This window comes from Mugil cephalus, chromosome 4, assembly GCF_022458985.1.
Source record: "Mugil cephalus isolate CIBA_MC_2020 chromosome 4, CIBA_Mcephalus_1.1, whole genome shotgun sequence".
In the NCBI taxonomy this organism is placed as follows: Eukaryota; Metazoa; Chordata; class Actinopteri; order Mugiliformes; family Mugilidae; genus Mugil; species Mugil cephalus.
Window position 1 is genome coordinate 3,926,898 of NC_061773.1, and position 14,281 is coordinate 3,941,178.

Genomic DNA, 14,281 nt, shown 5'->3' on the forward strand with positions numbered 1-14,281 from the left:
AATTAAAAGTCAATAGGCAAATATAGGCTTTATCATGTTGAGCTTCAGTTAAAAATCCAAAATGTCTTTTAGACCTGGAAAAAAGGATACACAGCACTACCTGGCTGCACAACAGTAAATAAATAAATAAAAATACTTGTTAATCGTTAAAGAACTTTTGAGGTTGATGGATATGTGACTATGAGATTATTAGGAATTTTACAATAGGTCAACTGTGAAACTAAAGTCTAAAGGAATTCATTGTAATAACAGTTATATATTTTCCAAATACCTTATACACTGAATAAATGCACAGTTTTGTCTCACTTGCCACTTCATTAGGTACAATGGTGTATAATGATAATGACTTAAGTCTAATATAACAGTCCTGCGCTAAAATTTGTCTTCAAGAAGTATATGTTCAGTATTTGTTTTAAATAACAGAGAGAGGCTGTGGTTTGTCATATAATTGAACTGCATTGTGTTGTATCGACACGTTTCTGAAAACCCCGTTTTAGTCAGTGGTTTAGACCAAATAACAAAAATGCTTTAGTGTTTCATTCAATATAGTTTAAGAGCACCACAAACTACACCCTTCAAAATGATTACACATTAAAAATGTAAAAGGATCACCTTCCTTATGGTGTTTCAGTATAAATTGAATATTATAGCATCATGTCAGGACTGTAGGGACCATAGACTGTATAAAACAAAAAAAATAGGACTTTTATATCAGAATTAATTTATTTTCACTGTTGTACCTGATGTTTTTTTTTGTTTAGTTTTTTACACTTTTCATTTTTTTTTTGTTTATTTGTTTTTTTGTTTTTGTATACTTTTGTTTTTATTGAGTTTTCTTGAGAATAAACAAATACACTATGTTGCCAAAAGTATTCATTTCCACACATGTATAAGATGAAGCACCCAGGCATGCAGACAAAGAATATGTCACTCTCAGGAGCTCAGTGAATTCCAGGGTGGTACTGTGATACCACCTGCGCACTAAGTAACAACTTAATATTCCACAGTCAGCTGTCAGTGGTATTATAACAAAGTGGAAGTGACTGGGAACGAAACCAACTCAGACATGAAGTGGCCACGTAAAATGACAGAGCAGGGTCAGTGGCTAATGAGACGAATAGCGCGCAGAGGTCACCAACTTTCTGCAGAGTTAATGGCTACAGACCACGAAACTTCATGTGGCCTTCAGGTTAGCTCAAGAACAGTGCATATAGAGCTTCATTGAAAAGGTTTCAATGGCTGTACAGCTGCATCCAAGCCAAACATTACCACATGCAATGCAAAGCATCAGATGTAGTGGTGTAAAGCACACCGTCACTTGATTCTAGAGCAATCTGATGGACCTATCTGGATTTGGTGGTTGCCATGAGAACGGTACTTGTCCAACTTGTCCATAAAGGTCCATAAAGACATGGATGAGTGAGTTTGGTGTGGAAGAACTGGACTGCTCTTCTGGAAGAATGGTCAAAAGTTCCCATAAACACACTCCTAAACCTTGTGGAAAGCCTTCCCACAAGGGTTGAAGCTGTTTTAGCTGTAAAGGGGGGTGACGTCAGATGGCAGACGACTGAATACTGCTGACAATATTGTGTAGGGTACTTATTCAAAATGTATTTGACCAATTCAAAGCTTTCCCTGACAAATAATATTAATGATAATATAAACAATAATGATTACAATAATTTAGCTGTATAAACTATTTACAGCCAAATCATTGTAATTATTATTAATAATAATATTTAATTAGAAAGCACAAAAAAAAATCCAAAACAAAAGTAAACGTGACCAGCCATGGTTGTAGAGATTTTTGTTTTGTCAATGGTGGTTGTGCATCATGGAACGGAAACGATTTCAATAAGCAAATCTAAAACCAAACATTTGTAGAAATAATCGTGATTTATATATACACGCCATTGACATATTCGTGAACCTAAACAAAAAGTGTATTTAATTTGTTTCGGCCCTTCTGACTCTTCATACCGGTGTCATCTAGCTAGGTGGCGGTGTAGCCTTTAGCCCAGCGGAGGAACAGAAGGAGCCTGACAGTCGAGCTCCGCCTCTTCCTCTCACTGTAAAGTCACTGTAAACTTACCAGAGAATCATCTCGGTCTGTCAGCTGCAGCCACTTGTCTGCCTCACACTTTGAAGACGCCTAATCTTTCGGTCTGCTGCTAACGTCTCTTCTTGCTTATTAAACGGTGAGTTTCCAGCCGAGATAAATAAATCTCGGCATAAACACGGCGGAGGGCGGAGTCTCTTTTAGCTATCTTTCTCTAAATACATTATAATACATTTTGTGTTAATTATTACTACAGCATATTGAAGGACAGTTAGTCAGTGAGAAGTGGATGTGATGAAACTCATCGCCACTTTGTTTTGATGGACAGGCAGAGAGACAGAGAGAGAGAGCTTCGTAGCCAGCATGTCTCAACTTGTCCCGGGTCTGTGCCCACACACTCACCAACACTGCAAGTTTGTTTGAGTGCAGGTCAGGCAGCAGGAACATGGCACCAAAGAGGCGCGCTGCATCTGCTGCAAAGGCAGGTGGAAAGAAAGTCAAAGAGGAGCCTGAGACGTCAAAGCCCAAAGATGCCTTCACCTCTGCCAAAGAGGCCCTCCTGGCTGCGGGGCCACAGGTCAAAAGCAAGAGGAAGGTGGATGAGCACTGTCCACTGTCATCTTCTGCAGAGGTATGAAGCCCTATGACACTGTCTGGGGTTTTACATTTATTTGATACATTTGCACTATTGTTTACTGTTTAACCCTTTATAGGGCACTCATTGAAGTACTTGGATTTTTTTTTTTTATTATTATTTTCATGGAGAAAATCAAGATTATATAGTTTCTTGCCCTTAAGTGGTAAACTTCAGGGTCACATTGTCAAATTGGCACTTGTCAACATTATCATAATAGGCAATGTTAGACCACTTCTTCATGGTACCTAATGAAGCAGTTATACTCAGTGTTCATGCATGATGAGGATTAGATCCGAGAATGTTTCCTTGATCTTCACTGACTGACTGAATGAAAACCACATCTTTCTAAACCTCACTGAGAGGCACGGGGACACAATGTTTCCGATCTAGAGAGCTGCCAAACCATACACCAGACCATGACAATAAAATGATTAAAATAGTTCTAATAATATTATTGTTGTTGTTGCTGTTGTTAAATAATTTAATATATGAAAACTGATTCTGATAACTGTTCTGCCCCTGCCAGGTCCACGAGGACTATGACTGCATGCTTAACCAGACAAATGTTGGACATAACAATAACAAGTTTTATGTCATTCAAGTTATTAAAGACAAAAAGAAATACTACTCTTGGAACAGATGGGGTAGAGTGGTAAGTTTGTCCCACAATAGATTTCCGTTAGTAAAACTCAACTCTTTTCTTCTGCTCTGCTTTATTATTCTTAAATGTGTATCATAACCAGATTGTAATTAACTGATTCTTGTTAATTTGATATAAATTTGACACCGCTCACACAATGTGAAGATACATCTGTATTTGTGTATAAATACATGAATTGTTTTAACAAATAGCACTATTAACATGTGTGGTATTATTTGATATTATGTGGTAGTTTTGCACCTACTGCTCATGTTACCGTGATTCTTTATATGAAGCAAGTTTTCCTCTCTGTTGTTACATGTTTGAATTCAGGGAGAACAGGGACAACACAAACTGAACCCTTTTGATGGGTATGAGAAAGCTGTTAAGGACTTTGAGAAAAAGTTTAAGGACAAGACAAAGAACAACTGGAGCGACCGGGAGAATTTTGTGTCCCACTCTGGGAAGTACACCTTAATAGAGGTGGATGGAGAGCAGGATGCTGAAGTCAAGGTAATTTAAGTGCGCGTGTTTCACTGGAACAAGGAGTGTGGATATGAAATGGGAAATTATTTTAAATACAAATTCTCTCTGTGGGTTCACTCTGGCAGGTGGACACTGTTGACGGAAAGGCAGTTAGAGTCACTAAGAATGTCCTCCCTTGCACACTCGACGACGCTACAAAGGACCTCATCGCACTCATTTTCAGCAATGACATGTTCAAAGAGGCGATGGAATGTATGAATTTAGGTGGGTGTGTCTCAGTTTAGAAACAGGTTCATGTAGTTTGCAAAGGCTCCGTGGGCTTAAAATGCCAGCTCCGAGCTCCTCTGTGTAACTTTCATAAAATTGGAACCAAATCAACTCCAGTATGATATGTAAATGACTAACCACTGTTACAACCAAAGGGTAAAGTCTGCGTTTACACTTGTCTTATCTTCACAGGTTAAACATACCTTGATTAGTGTCTTGTTGACACAATTGTTGTCATTATGTCTTTTTTTTCTTACTTTTAAAAGCAGTTGTGGTGGGGGGGAAGTTTTTGCCTTAAAATAAACTAATTGAACATTTTGAGATGCATTTCTTAGCAAAAACAAAGAAGACATGAAGTAATAGTGTAATTGGGATTTGTGTTTTTGCGTTTATGGTGTTATACAGACATCAAAAAGATGCCTTTGGGCAAGCTCAGTAAGTTACAGATTGCAAAGGGCTTTGAGGTTTTGGAGGAGATCGAGGCAGCTCTAAACCAAAACTGCAAATCAAAGCACCTGGAAGAACTTTCCTCGAAGTTCTTTACCGCAATCCCACACAACTTTGGCAGGACCAGGCCACCAGTCATTGACGACAAAGAGATCGTGGAGAAAAAGAAGGAGATGCTCATGGTGAGATATTTATTTTTTTACTTTGATTATGAGTGAGCTGTTTGTCTATGTTTGTCAGTGCTAAAGTTGTTTCCCTTGTACTCTGCGAAGGTGTTGGCTGACATCGAGCTTGCCCAGACTCTGAAGTCAGAGACTGAGAAGGCTCAGGATGAGATGATCGAAACAGTTCCTCATCCACACGACCAAGACTACAATTCTCTCAAGTGCAGGCTCACTCTGATGGACAAAGACACGGACGTGTTCAAGGTACTTTATCTTTAGTCATAAGTGATAAAAGCCTTGTTCAGTTCAGTTTTGTTTATATAATGTCAGAAACACAAATTTCCTCAAGATGTTTTTTTTTGTACTCCAGTATTGCACCAGTATTTGTTGTTTAATTTCGTATGGTTTTTGAAGATCATTGAAAAATACCTCAAGGAGACTTCAGATGGCCATTACAAACCAAAAATCATCAATGTTTGGGAAGTCGACCGAGAGAAAGAGGTAAGCATTAGCTAGTTACAGTGTTAAATGCTGTAATGAAGACCAAAGAAGTGCTGTGACCTGACACATGAGTTTCACATTGCAGGGAGATCGCTTTAGCGAGAATGACAGTTTGGAGAACCGCCGTCTGCTGTGGCATGGTACGAACATAGCGGTGGTGGCAGCCATATTGAAGAGCGGTCTGAGGATAATGCCCCACTCAGGAGGCCGTGTTGGTCGTGGCATCTATTTTGCGTCTGAAAACGTAAAGTCTGCAGGTTATGGTGAGTCCATAGAAATAGTGGTTCAAGAAAATAACACATGAAACTATTACAATTATAATATCGTATTTGAATCCCTTTGCTCTATGTATTTTTAGTACGTCCATCTAAAAACACTGGAGTGATGTTTCTGAGTGAGGTGGCCCTTGGAAAAGAGTACACCATTACCAAAGACACCCCTAATTTGAAGGCGGCTCCGGCAGGCTATGATAGTGTGGTGGCACGAGGCAATGTGGAACCAGGTAGAGTATTGCCACAGTTTTGTGATTATTACAACCTGCTATCAGATTCACTGTCAGTATATTTACAGAGCCACAAGTTTCACTCAGAGCCTTCTGTTTTATCCTAATTTAACAATTCTGAATGGTTTTGTGATGGTATGCAATTTTTCATTTTTGTTTGAGCCTTATTTTTATGCATTATGACCCATAACATAAACGTCTTGAGTGCAAAGTCCCACCCCTGCCTACATGGATTCACAGGAGCCACTAAAGCTTCAGCTGTTCCCAGTGGCAATCAGCTCTTCTTGCTCACTGCAGAGAACTACCGCTTAGGGCTGGCTAGTTCACAAAAGACACATCTCTAGTCACATATAAAACAAGAACAGCCTTCAGTGTGTGCCCTCTGAATTTAATGGTTTTGTTTAATTTGTTGCTGACATGCAGCCAGTCAGGGAGGTCCATCTCACTGACTTGTACCGCTGCTCTAACCTTAACACGCTAAATCGTCTGGCAACAGGGTACCGATTAGTACAAGGGCTGCAGTGCACTGCATTTTTAATTTGAAATAAATTTCCACTTGGCACATGAAAGCATTTGAGAACCACTACGTTACTTTTACTGTTGTTCACTCTTGTGTTGTTAGATCCCACCAAGGACGTCTTCATCACCCTGGACGAAAAGGAGGTTGCCGTGCCTCAGGGTAAGGCCATAAAACAGCCCCAGTTTTCAAAGAGCCACTTCTACAACAGTGAATATCTCATCTACAAAGAAAGCCAGTGTCGCCTTCGCTACCTGCTGGAGCTGAACATGAAATGTTGAGTCAAGTGAAAGAAAGAATAACGTGCTTTGACATCCTCTTTTTTATTTTTTGTTTTTCTTGATGAGGTATATGGCTTCCTGCGACGCTTAGGTTTGCTGTTGCCCCCTATAATATGCTTATGTTCTTTATTGTTCGGGTAATTGTGGAGAAGTCGTGACTCATTCTCTTCTGTGCCTTATTTCATTTGTCATAAGCCCTATTCACACGAGATGAGTTTTAACTGGACCTCCATTCATTTATAATAATCACAGAGGTCGTCTTCGTGCAAATCGTCCATGTTGGTGATTTGTAAAGTAAAATTACACTGCAAATTACCTTCCATAATTCTTGTAACACAAAGGTCCTCTGATAAAACTAATCGAGAGCGAATCAATGTCTCTGTGATTAAGATGTGAGTTTTTACTTTTTTGCGACACCTGTTTGATTTGAAGCTTATTTCTGCCTCTTGTCGCTTAAGAATAATGAAGGATGAGCTATAAATCAAAGTTTGGACAGATGTTAGAGCACGAAGTCGAGATATCGCTGAACTGTTCATCCCGTTTAGATAATTAAATCAATCATCAATGTGTTGGAGCTGATTTAAATATCGTTAGTCTTTCTTCCTCGGGATAAATAGTATCAAATATGTAGTTTTATTATCCATTATAATTTGCAAAGTAATTATAACGGTCTCTGACACGCAGTAGAATGAGGTGGAAAGTAGCAGAGCCATAACAATAGAATGTGAATTAGATAAAAAAAAAAAAAAAAGTTTATCCCGTGTGAATACACCACATGAAACACAGATGTAGAGGCTAATATCTGAATCACAGGACGTCCTCAGGTAAAACTTATCGCGTGCGAAGAGGGCTATACTGCACGTGGTTGCTGCATGCTTTTGCACTTTATGAAGACATTTTACATGATAAGAATAGTATAGAGGCAAAAGTGCTATCTGTGCACATACACGTTTACAGAAGTATAACGTTCAAGTTGTGGCTAATGTAGAAATTGTTGCAGATTTTCTGGAGCTGTAAGAAAGACTACTAAGAAATGTCATATGTAAGTCATGAATAGCTTTGCCTTTCCACAGTAGGTGTCAGTAATGAGCACCCCTTGTTTAAAACATTTTTTGCATTATGATATTGAAGCTGTGATTAGTAAATAAACTGAAGAGCCTCTCAAATCTGTTGCAGTGTCTTTGCTTTTCCTTTGGAGACTTTTATCATTGCATATATGCTTTATTGTATGTATCTATGTATTGCACCTGCCATGATGATGGTTTTATATTTAATTGGAACGGTAAACTCAAAACAGCATATAGCTGTTGTCTTTATTTTTGAAGTTCCTGATACATAAAAGAGAAATGAAAATTTCTGATTGCTCAGACACTATTATCAGATTAGAATGCCTTCTGGGCTGGATGTCACAATATTTAAAAAGGACTAGATCAGACAAGGTATGTGTACCTTTACTGATTCCCTGTTCCTGTCCTCCAGGGCAATACAACTGCACCTCAAGAAAGAAATTTACCACAGAAAAGTAACATCCTCAAAAGAAGAGACACAATTTGAACAACACAATATGTGGAACAAAAAAAAAAAAAAAAACACCAAATAACAGAGATCTGTGCGTACATGCTGTACATGTGCCTGGATACAGTTGCTATGCATGCAATGCCCATCCTAGTTAACTATAGATCAAAAAAGTGGCAGTTGAAAAGGGTGGCATTTAGGACCCAGGGAAGGCCGAGCTCCAGCAGGAGACAGTAGAATGTGTGTCTATTTGAAAAGGCAAAAAAAAAGAAAAAACACCAGTGCACACAATCAGACAAAACAATGTGTGACAGTCACTGCCATACACAGGACAGGACAGTGAGGGTGAGGATGCTGCAGGAGGAGGGGTGAGGAGAGAGAAGAAGCAGGCATCATTTTACATCAAAGACCATCATGGAAGCAGTGATCGTCTCCTATTTAATTGATAGTATTTATGTATGATAACTTGGAACAGAGCTGTGAGCGACTTCTGACTGGAGCCTTTATGAACAACATGTAGGCAGGAGCTTTTTTTCAGATCAGACATCTGGTTGACCTATCTGGTTTGAACTATGCCCACAAAGAGAGATGTGATCATGGGTAAGTAGCATCATGTATAATATGTTTTTTTTTTATTTGTTTGTTTTGTTTGTTTTTTGTTGTTGTTTTGTTTTTTTGCCTTTTGCTGCACATGTCTTTGTATTTGGGAATAACAATCTAGATCAAACTTTACTTTTTTTCAGCAACCAAACCAAATGTTTTACACATATTTATGCAATTATGAAAGACACTGACTTATTCTCTTATTTGAAAAAAAATATATGTATATATATCCTGACTATAAAGAAATTGATCCTTAAAAAATTATATATATCGCTCACAGCAGAAAGCTCAGACTACAGAAGGAGTAGGCTGTTTATCATCATGGGTGCTCATACTGAACATAAAAAAGACTCTACCATACTGCATTCAACCGTAAACACATAAATTTATCTGCTTTCCTTAAAAATGCACTTTAAGCAACTGTATATATTCCCTTGAAAATCAATTTATTTGCACAGTATTAAATGTATTTTACATCAGTATTCTAGTATGCTATTCCCACATGTTAAGTTATATTGGTAGAGGAGCTGGCATTGCTTCATAATGGATAGACAAAAGCATTGAACATGTCTTAACTGCCTTAAAATGTAAGTATTTTCTGTTCTTTCAATGCAGGGCATCCAAATATGAGGACATATGTGGTAAAAATGGAGGACTCTGTGAATGAATGATGGCCGACAAAACTGGTCCCATGATCGCCTCTGTGCAAGATCATTCGCTCCCCAATCTTACCACTGCCCCCTGGGAGCTGAATCCTACGGTTCCTGCTGACGTGGGCGTCGTCACAAGCTCCCAGTCACAGATCAAAGACCTTTTTGGGTTGTTCTGCATGGTGACTCTGAACCTCATTGCTTTGTTGGCGAATGCTGGTGTGATGGTGGCCATTGCTCGTGCTCCTCACCTCAAGAGGTTTGCGTTTGTGTGTCACCTTTGTGCAGTTGACCTTCTGTGCGCCATCCTACTCATGCCTTTGGGTATCATATGCAGCTCCCCCTTTTTTGGCACCGTGGTGTTTACTGTACTGGAGTGTCAGGTTTACATATTTCTTAATGTTTTCCTTATTTGTATGTCCATTCTCACCATTGCTGCCATTAGTGTGGAACGTTATTTCTATATTGTACACCCGATGCGTTATGAAGTTAAGATGACCATTAACCTCGCTATTGGTGTCATGCTTCTAATCTGGATTAAATCACTGATTTTAGCTTTGGTCACACTGTTTGGGTGGCCAGCTTATGGACACCAGAGCTCTATTGCGGCATCTCACTGTTCTCTTCATGCGAGCCACAGTCGTCTGAGAAGAGTGTTTGCTGTGCTCTTCACTGTGATTTGTTTCCTGGCTCCTGCAGTGGTTATCTTTGCCGTTTACTGTGCGGTATACAAGGTGGCTCGTTCTGCGGCATTACAGCAAGTCCCTACAGCGCCGACGTGGACAAATGCAAGCCCTGCAAAGGATCGCTCAGACTCCATCAACAGTCAGACTACCATGATCACCACAACCCGAACTCTGCCCCAAAGACTATCTCCAGAAAGAGCTTTCAGTGGGGGGAAAGCTGCCATTACTCTGGTGTTCATTGTGGGCCAGTTCTTGGTTTGTTGGTTGCCATACTTCATCTTCCACCTGCAAATGTCTCTGACTGGCTCCATGCAGAGTCCTGGGGACTTAGAGGAGGCAGTCACCTGGCTGGCCTACTCCTCCTTTGCCGTCAACCCATTCTTCTATGGCCTGTTGAACAGACAGATCAGGGAGGAGCTGGTAAAGTTTCGACGGTGTTGCTTAAATCAGCCTGTGGAGTTTGGGGCGTCCAGCCAAGAGGGCTCGCTTCAGGAAAACTTCTTCCAGTTCATCCAGAGAACCACAGGCACAGCAGAAACTCGATCCAGCTGCGCCAACTCCAGTCCCAGAAACACTATGGACCAGGGAGTTAAAATCCCTGGACAAATACCTGAGGAACACACTTAGACATTGACCAACATGAGCTATGGACTATAGTGATAATGCGCAAGTCACATTCGGTTTCACTTTCTCTGAGCAAGTAGAAATAATTCAGTGGCCGGTATGAATACTTTTACACGGACATTTTAAGATAGACTTGAAAAAAAAAAAAACGTGTACCTGTCCTTTAAAGACATTTTAAATATCCAGTACCATTAGTCGTTTAACTCTAATAGGATTTATTATTGCAGGTTAAGGTGCTCTGACTGTACTGTAACATGAAATTACGAAGTTGTGATATCTTTTCTGTGTACTTTTTCTATTCATATTGCATTTGGGCTCGTTTTAAAGTGGCAATCTCGATGATTTCAGTCCTGGTTAATTTGGTGACACCTGTAGCTACTAGTGGTGACAAGAAATGTAGTCTAACACTTCAGGTCACAAAATATCTCTGTGCACCAAAACAAACGTTGCTTTAATAAAGAAGTCATGATGCATGTGACACGAGTCTGTGAAGAGCAGGATGAAATGAACGACACTGGTTACTGCTGAGAAGTTGGAGGTTTGCAGCCTGTCATCTACAGCTCTTCATCTTAAAAAAGCAAAAAATTCTCTTATATTTAAACCTATTTTCGTTCCTATATTTGCTGATTAACGATACTGACAGACACATTGCATGTCATTACTTCATAATAAAAGTCAACTTGTGTTTGCCAATTAAGTACTTTTAATGTGAAGCTGCAGCGGTAGGAAATATTTAGTTTGTACTTGCAAGAATCTCTGAACCCATCATCTCTTGTCTGTTGTCACATATATACATTGTAGAGATCATAGAGATTACATTAGCAGTAAATGATTTTTCTAGCAAGGTGGTGATCTATTACACAATAATGAAAATATAAAAATACTGCAAAATGTTCATCAGTGGGCCATTGACTGAATCACAGTTTATTCTGTCACAGACGTCGACTGAACAGACATTTATTTGAACAAATATCTTCAAGATTGTCACTTCTGAGTTGTATGTTTGCATTTTTTATTTTTTTTTGGTATGTTCAATATTATGTTCAATAATAAATGTGTAAATCTGAAGAGCAACTGCAGTAATAAGATGGCCTGTTTCGTATATGTTTAATTTAATTAAATAACTGCTAAAGTTTGCAAGGTGCAAAATGTTTATGTTGCCAAGCAGTGGTGCTTGATAAACAGCAGCACAGCGTGAACGCCCTCAGTGTGGAGACCTCCCATGAATCCGTGGGATAGTACCTCAGTGTTTCTGTGTGCAACAGATATGCTGATAAATGGTGAATGTCATCTACTCCCGTCGTCATGGAAATTGAGAGTAGTTGGTGACTCACATAGCAACATCGACCTCCTCCCTGGATGTATACTATAGCAGTAGATCCTGGGGGCTGCTAATTCACATGTAGACTACTTGCACAAGGCCTCTAAGTTCAGATCGAGACCCAGAACCATGTGGACAGATGCTGAAAGTAGGTTGCACAAGCCCCAGCAAATATGGGCCACCATAAGAATCACATTGTAAGACGGAGAGAATTTACAATGGAAATCATTACTGGGCACTGATAATGCTCTTAGAGTGGTAACAAAGTGCTATTTTATGGCCTCTGCTGTTTGTATTAGTCTTTCACAAACAGAAGGAAACACGGAATGGTATGGTTACAGCAAATAACAGCAAACATTATTTTACTGCATGGCTGTCGTTTACCGTCTTACATAATCTGCAATTGTGTGTTTAACTCTCGGGTGAAGAGTGCATTAGCTTTCTTACCAGGCGGATATTGATGCCTCGCACACGCACATACACACATGAGCGCGTACACACGCACACAAAGGAACATGTTGGTGGTTTAGAAAATGGGTTAGGTATAGGTAATAAATAATGATCTGCTCCTACAAGGCAAATTTTACTTTATTATTCAAGAAATTGGTAACAGCAACTCATGCATCACACAGGGGAGACAAAGATAACACATTCCATGTGATTTCATTTCAAGTTTTTTAGTTTTAGTCTCCTTAAAATGATAAAAGCTCATCTAACACCTACTTGATCTAGAGTGGCTGCATAAGGAATATAAATTGGGAAGTTCCATCCACCATCACATTATTTGTCGGGATGTGTCTTATATTTTCTGAAGTTTTTTTTAATGGTAACACCTTATTAATGTTGTGGGGGTTTTTTCTCTCAGAAACAGCTTGACAAACCGGTGTGACAGTACTCTAACCTTTCCTCTCAAACCTGTTTTTGATGCAGTTCAATTAAATGTTCTATACACCTTCAAAGCCTGAACATGTCCTTAAAGTAAGGCACGACAGCGGTTTGTACATGGTATAGGGGGAGGTAGACAGCAGAGGCAAGGATCCCACACAGAACCAGCTATGTCTCCTCTATATTGCCTTGCTAGTATTATAGTCTCATTTAGCTGCAAAGGAAAGAAAAACTTACTTTGACATAAAAATGTCAAACAATCCTAATTTGGGATAAGCTGATGAAAGCCATCACAGACTTATGGCTTTGATGTCTCTGGCAGCCGGCAAGAAAATAAAAATCCAGTCATGAAGTGACTGAATGTCTGTGTGTCAATAGGATAATCAGGAATGAGGCAAGAGGATTAAACGTTTTAAAGAACTAAGGAGATTGTCTTCACTGGGAAGGTAACAGGAGGGAACAATTTTATTGATAAGTTTATTGATAATATAACAGCTGTCCACTTCATCTGGAGCCGTGACCTGTAGAGCCTGTAGATATGAGACAAAACACCAGGTTTCATTTATTAATATGTTTATTTATTGTATTGTACTTTTCTGTTTCCTGTAGACAAATTAGTTGGGACAGAAGTGCTCAAGTCAAAAATCTGTTCTGTTCGATCTGTATAAGGAATACTAAATGGGCATGCGTGGTTTAAATCTTCATTTAAAGGTCGCTTTACCATGACATTTGTATTTCTGTTAAACCTTTGACATCACTGATGATTAAAATGACAATTTTACAAACCAATAGTAATAACTGATCATTAGTAATAATGACCAAATTAGCATCTGCTAATAAGGGAGGCTACTGGCCTCGGACACTACCACAACAGAAAACCTTATAGGGGCTCTTCGTCACCATGGTTTCCACACACACCATTAATCAGCAACTAATCCAACCCTGCCACCACCACTGGTGCATCGCTGCATCTCAAGTATGCTGGAACATAAGCTCTTTGAAGCGTGCGTGGAAAATGCATCCGATTTTACCACAGATTTAAGCTGTAAGGATATTTAAAAACAGACCACACAAAACAAACGAACGGAAAAAATATGACCAACAGAGTGTGCTATATACCAGTGAATCCCCCTCCGCTCTCTCTTCGTTTGGACGTATTCTAACAGGAAGCTTCTAGGAATTCTTTAAAAAACAGTCAGATACGTGTTGTCTGCTCAGTGTCTGGTCATGTTCCTTCCAAAATGGACACAACATAAGGAGAATACTGATGAGGCACAGATGGTCTTGTCCTGACTGGTTTAAATATGTGTAAATACACATAATATGTTTCGAACAAACACTTGCTTCCAAGGATAATCTATTAAGTAGGGGGATGTATGATATGTCCACGCTGTTCAGTCTATACAGTGAAAGTGTTCACTAGTTGACTTGTTAAGAAAGTACTAAAGGCAGGTGCAGGTGATGGGTGCGCTCATAAATGTTTGCTGTGGGGTAAT

General features: G+C 39.3%; 2 protein-coding genes across 2 annotated transcripts; both read left to right on the top strand.

Annotated features, from left to right (window-relative positions):
- Positions 1 to 2,026: 2,026 nt before the first annotated feature.
- Positions 2,027 to 7,667, top strand: parp3 (poly (ADP-ribose) polymerase family, member 3). The gene is made up of 11 exons (XM_047582222.1): positions 2,027 to 2,198; positions 2,489 to 2,690; positions 3,223 to 3,348; positions 3,670 to 3,849; positions 3,948 to 4,086; positions 4,495 to 4,718; positions 4,809 to 4,964; positions 5,115 to 5,201; positions 5,287 to 5,464; positions 5,560 to 5,703; positions 6,326 to 7,667. The coding sequence occupies exons 2-11, from the start codon at positions 2,505 to 2,507 to the stop codon at positions 6,499 to 6,501; spliced, it is 1,596 nt and encodes a 531-aa protein (XP_047438178.1). The 5' UTR covers positions 2,027 to 2,198; positions 2,489 to 2,504; the 3' UTR covers positions 6,502 to 7,667.
- A 659-nt stretch (positions 7,668 to 8,326) lies between these two features.
- On the top strand, positions 8,327 to 11,609 carry gpr61l (G protein-coupled receptor 61-like). Its single transcript, XM_047582223.1, has 2 exons — positions 8,327 to 8,616; positions 9,235 to 11,609. Exon 2 carries the CDS (start codon positions 9,287 to 9,289, stop codon positions 10,580 to 10,582), a length of 1,296 nt encoding a protein of 431 aa, XP_047438179.1. The 5' UTR covers positions 8,327 to 8,616; positions 9,235 to 9,286; the 3' UTR covers positions 10,583 to 11,609.
- The last annotated feature ends 2,672 nt before the right edge of the window (positions 11,610 to 14,281 follow it).

Excerpts from the sequence above, each read along its gene's own strand:
- gpr61l (XM_047582223.1), top strand. The coding sequence starts at position 9,287 with ATGATGGCCGACAAAACTGGTCCCATGATCGCCTCTGTGCAAGATCAT.
- parp3 (XM_047582222.1), top strand. The coding sequence starts at position 2,505 with ATGGCACCAAAGAGGCGCGCTGCATCTGCTGCAAAGGCAGGTGGAAAG. Across the intron at positions 3,349-3,669 it reads GGAACAGATGGGGTAGAGTG|GGAGAACAGGGACAACACAA; the intron begins GTAAGTTTGTCC and ends GTTTGAATTCAG. Across the intron at positions 5,202-5,286 it reads AAGTCGACCGAGAGAAAGAG|GGAGATCGCTTTAGCGAGAA; the intron begins GTAAGCATTAGC and ends TTCACATTGCAG.